The sequence below is a fragment of the Amblyomma mixtum genome, chromosome 5 (assembly GCF_055824585.1).
Source record: "Amblyomma mixtum isolate Tamu chromosome 5, ASM5582458v1, whole genome shotgun sequence".
NCBI classification, from domain to species: domain Eukaryota; kingdom Metazoa; phylum Arthropoda; class Arachnida; order Ixodida; family Ixodidae; genus Amblyomma; species Amblyomma mixtum.
This window is the reverse complement of record NC_143016.1, coordinates 36948886-36952774: the sequence shown is the minus strand read 5'-3', so window position 1 is coordinate 36952774 and position 3889 is coordinate 36948886. Positions and strand designations below refer to the sequence as shown.

The 3889-nt window shown below is 47.0% G+C and overlaps 1 protein-coding gene across 1 annotated transcript; it reads left to right on the top strand.

Moving 5' to 3' along the window:
- Positions 1–115: 115 nt before the first annotated feature.
- On the top strand, positions 116–3884 carry LOC149341792 (PCNA-associated factor-like). The gene is made up of 3 exons (XM_089543985.1): positions 116–331; positions 419–511; positions 3597–3884. Exons 1-3 carry the CDS (start codon positions 298–300, stop codon positions 3767–3769), a joined length of 300 nt encoding a protein of 99 aa, XP_089400111.1. The 5' UTR covers positions 116–297; the 3' UTR covers positions 3770–3884.
- The last annotated feature ends 5 nt before the right edge of the window (positions 3885–3889 follow it).

The following is a 3889-nucleotide window of genomic DNA, read 5'->3' as shown; positions in this document are numbered from 1 at the left end:
CTTAAACTACTGTGCGCGTATAATTAAATTATGGTAACAAGTTCGATAGTTTTATATTGTAGTGCATTTATTTTCAGTTTAAAAATTATTTGTTATGACGCAAATTTTTATGTTTATGCTGAATAGTTTTACGTCAGAAGCGCGCGCAAAATTTCGCGCCAGTTTTGGCCCAGCGCGGTAGTCAGCGTGGTCAGGTATTATCAGAGACGGTTACAAGCGCTATTTAGTTTGAGAAAATCGTTCTGCCATCGGCGGTCGTTGACTACCAATCTCGAAAGCCAAGGCAACGCTACAGCCATGGCCCGAACAAAGGCTGACGGCGCCAGCCGAGGTAAGTCTATTCTGCTTTGGACAAGTGGCGTCTGTGAAAGAAGGGGGGAAACCTGCGACAAAACTTTGAGGCATGTTTTTCCCGCAGCTGTTGGTGCGAAGTCCTTCAGGAAGACGATGAGCACACCGCGAAGTGCCTCCAGTTCCAGCTCACCGGCTTCTAGAAAGACTACCAAAGGAGGTATGGCAATCGAAATGTTCAACAATACCATAATGCATTGTTCTCGGCTCTGGCAGTGTTCTCGGCTCGGAAGTTAATGCAGTTTCAGTAATCCGTAAAGCATGCCCTTTAGTAATTGTTGAAGGTCGCGTAGTACACTACGGCTCGAAAACAGTTCGTGCTACCTGTATCGGTACTTACGTCGCAGTTTGTTGACTGCAGTACAATTTGACTCGAATGCCATATCTTGCGCGGACAAGAATGCGTGGTTTTCGCTCGCGTATAAGGAGCGCGGTAATGCGGCCAAACTTACAAATGGGCCAGTTTTTTTTTTTTACTTTGCTGTAGTGCTCTCGACGATTCAGTAAAACCGCAAGGCATATGCTAACTGCGCGGCCCAGAGGCCCAGATGCAAATGTAGGTCGCCATTGGTGCTTGGAATGCGCCCGATGGCACCTGCAGGTCTGGTCTCAGGAGCCGTAAATTTTGCTTCTGCAGCGAAGCGTCGCACTCCCAGGTTGGGCTCTGATGTAGATAGTCTGATAGTCATGTAGAATGCATACAGACAGAGCAATGAGCTGTCGTTTGGTCCTGGGCACACTTTTTTTTTATCTTGAACTGTGCCAAAAATAGTCGCAAGGCGTGCTGTTGGCTGCCCAGTCAAACTGCTCACAGCTTGTGTTCACTTAAAAATTGGCCATTACATATATGTCCACTGGACGTCGACGGATCTGGCCTGCTTATTCATGAATAGCCTACCGTGAACCGCAATGGATTATGTGGTGGTTAGTCCCTTCGTAGCAGGTGGGCATCAGGGTGATGTCCCAGCCAGTAAGAGCTAAAAAATGAAGACAAAGGAAAAGTGGTCGAGAAAGTTATCCAGCTGTACACGTACGCAATTTTCCTCCATGACGTACGCACGCGCGCATGCATGCACGCACACGCCGACGCACGGCGGTGGTCGACCAGTCAGTCAGTCGCTGTTTGGTATCCGTTACAGAGGGGCCTGGCGGGGCTTTCTTCTGTGATGCGTACGTAGTTCATTTGCCGCGGCCCTCACAATCGTCACCCTCGTCCTTGATCGCGTCGAAACCGAGTACGCTCGGCCAGCGCCTCTGCTGTCTTGATATTCTCGACAGCATGCAGGTCGGGTTCGCGTACAGAAATCGTTATGCGCGTGCCTTGCCGTTCTCCTCCATCGAAACACGGCCCCCGTGTTTTAGTTGGTCCGATATTAATTCGCGCTGCTGCGCAACTACTCGACACAGTCAATACAGGAATGTGCAAGACCAATGCAGACTTTCTGAAGTTTTGTGCCAATATCGACATGTACAGCCTTAACCAGTATTAATGGGAACAAACTTTTTGCAGAGTTTGAGAATGACTTTCGGATATTGTACGTCGAGGGAAAACGTTAGAAAACGCGACTGTCCTTGTCACACATAATTATGGTGTAATTCCACCAACTGTGAAACGCCTTGTAGATATTGTGTATAACCGTAATTTGGTACATCTAATTTGCTTGGGCATTTCACCTCCAATGAACGACCACAGTTGGGATTCAATCCTATGATTTTAGAAGGCACTGGCTCATTAACCGAACGCCGAAGCAACTGCATCATCACAGCGCTTCACATGCTAACAGGCGCAAAACAATATCATAAAGAATACCAATGCATGTAGGGTGCAAAGGCCAGCAGCAACTCCATAGATATGTGCGAATGCACCTCTTGATGTCAAATTATGAGTATATTAGAAATAGTATTTACTCCTCTAACAAAATTTCACCGTTATGTCCCTAGAAAATTGTTTTATAATTACATTTTTCCTCTGAATCTTGTGAGGAGGCTGCAGTTAAACATGTGGCAGAAGACTGGTTCAACATTCATTGAGTTTCTACTGTCATGCTGGCAGAAATTTAAAATTGACAAATTTGTAGAACACAGCAAGTCTCGACTGCACTATGGTCCTAGGAGTGCAATATAACAGTTGTGAAGAAATCTGCCCAGCAAGGACAGAATCTTGGCAGCCGTAACAAAGAAATGCAAATTGTTTGAGCATGTCTCCGCAATGCACAGCCACCATGGTTGACGAAATTTTTAGGGTATTATTTTTTAGGAACATTCCACTCAAGCTGGGAAAGTGGACCCGGAGGTAGGGATGTGTTACTACTTTTCGAAACTGAATCAAATATTTGTACGGTTATTTGCTACTGGTGCGAATAATCATGCAAAACTGTAAGGAGCAGGCAGCAGTGCTACAACTCTGGAGTTTAAGCTGTAGCTGTCAAGAGACTCAATAGTGATTTCCCACTATGTCACGCAGCACAAAGTAGGTTTAACTGACTGCCCTCTCATGCACTTCAGAACATGACTTTTTTGGTATTGGTGAGTGAACTAGAACCAAATCTCTGGTGCTGAAAGCCATGCCCTCCGATATCGGGCATGGAGGCAGGGCTTGCTGAAGCCTGTGTTCACGCAGTCTTGGAGGCCATATATTTCAGTATCATGCCGTGCGACATTGGTGTGGGCCATTTTTGTAGCGAACTTGTGATCTCGCTGTGGCGGTGCTCCGAGTAGAGAGAGAGACCAACCTTGAGCCATTACCTGGCAACCGCCGCGCCATCTGGCACGACGTCGCACCGCTTGCCTCGGCGTTGCGCTCGCCTCCGCTCGCTTCGCCAGTTGTGTTGCATGCCAGATAAGACATCGAAGGATTGAAAAGGAGAGCTCAAATGCACTGCAACCACAGTTAAGGCAGCAGAAGGAGGCCTGGAATCGACATCGGGATGAGATGCGATCGCCCAGGAAACAGAGCGCCGAATGGATGGCTAAAACCCGTGAATATGCCGCTGCGATCTTTCACTATATATCTTGGCATAGCCGAGCTAAGCCGCTGCCAATTTTTAACACAACTGTATGCGACTGGTTTCCCGAAATTTTGAATATGCACTATTTAACTTGTTCACTGTATTGAAGATGAGAATATCTGCACACCTCTACCTAGAAGTTAGTGGCTGTGCTGGGAGTTCTGCAAGGTGGACATGTTGCACAGCATATTTTATTGTCAATATGTATGGGGCAACAGTTCTGGTTTCCAATTCCAGGCAAGTCCAGTGGTGGGAACTCGTACTGTCCAAGGCCAACCCCATCATGGCAGAAAGAGATTGCCAATTTCCTGGCAAAGCCGAAGGTTTCCAACGACGAGCAGGAGTCTTCAGAAGGAGCATCCAGTTCAGATGCTTGTGACAGCGGTGCAAGTGGCAGCTCATCTTCGTAGTTAACTGTCGTGTGTTTCCGATACTACTGTGCCCACATGTGAGGTTGTACCGAGACAGGTGCTGTATATATGCTTATGCTAGTGAATCGTAGTCAATAAAAGTAATCACATCGGACATGT

Bases quoted from the DNA above. Each gene is read 5' to 3' on its own strand.
- LOC149341792 (XM_089543985.1), top strand. From the start codon at position 298: ATGGCCCGAACAAAGGCTGACGGCGCCAGCCGAG. The intron at 332-418 runs GTAAGTCTATTC...TTTTTCCCGCAG, and splicing joins GGCTGACGGCGCCAGCCGAG to CTGTTGGTGCGAAGTCCTTC. The intron at 512-3,596 runs GTATGGCAATCG...TTCCAATTCCAG, and splicing joins TAGAAAGACTACCAAAGGAG to GCAAGTCCAGTGGTGGGAAC.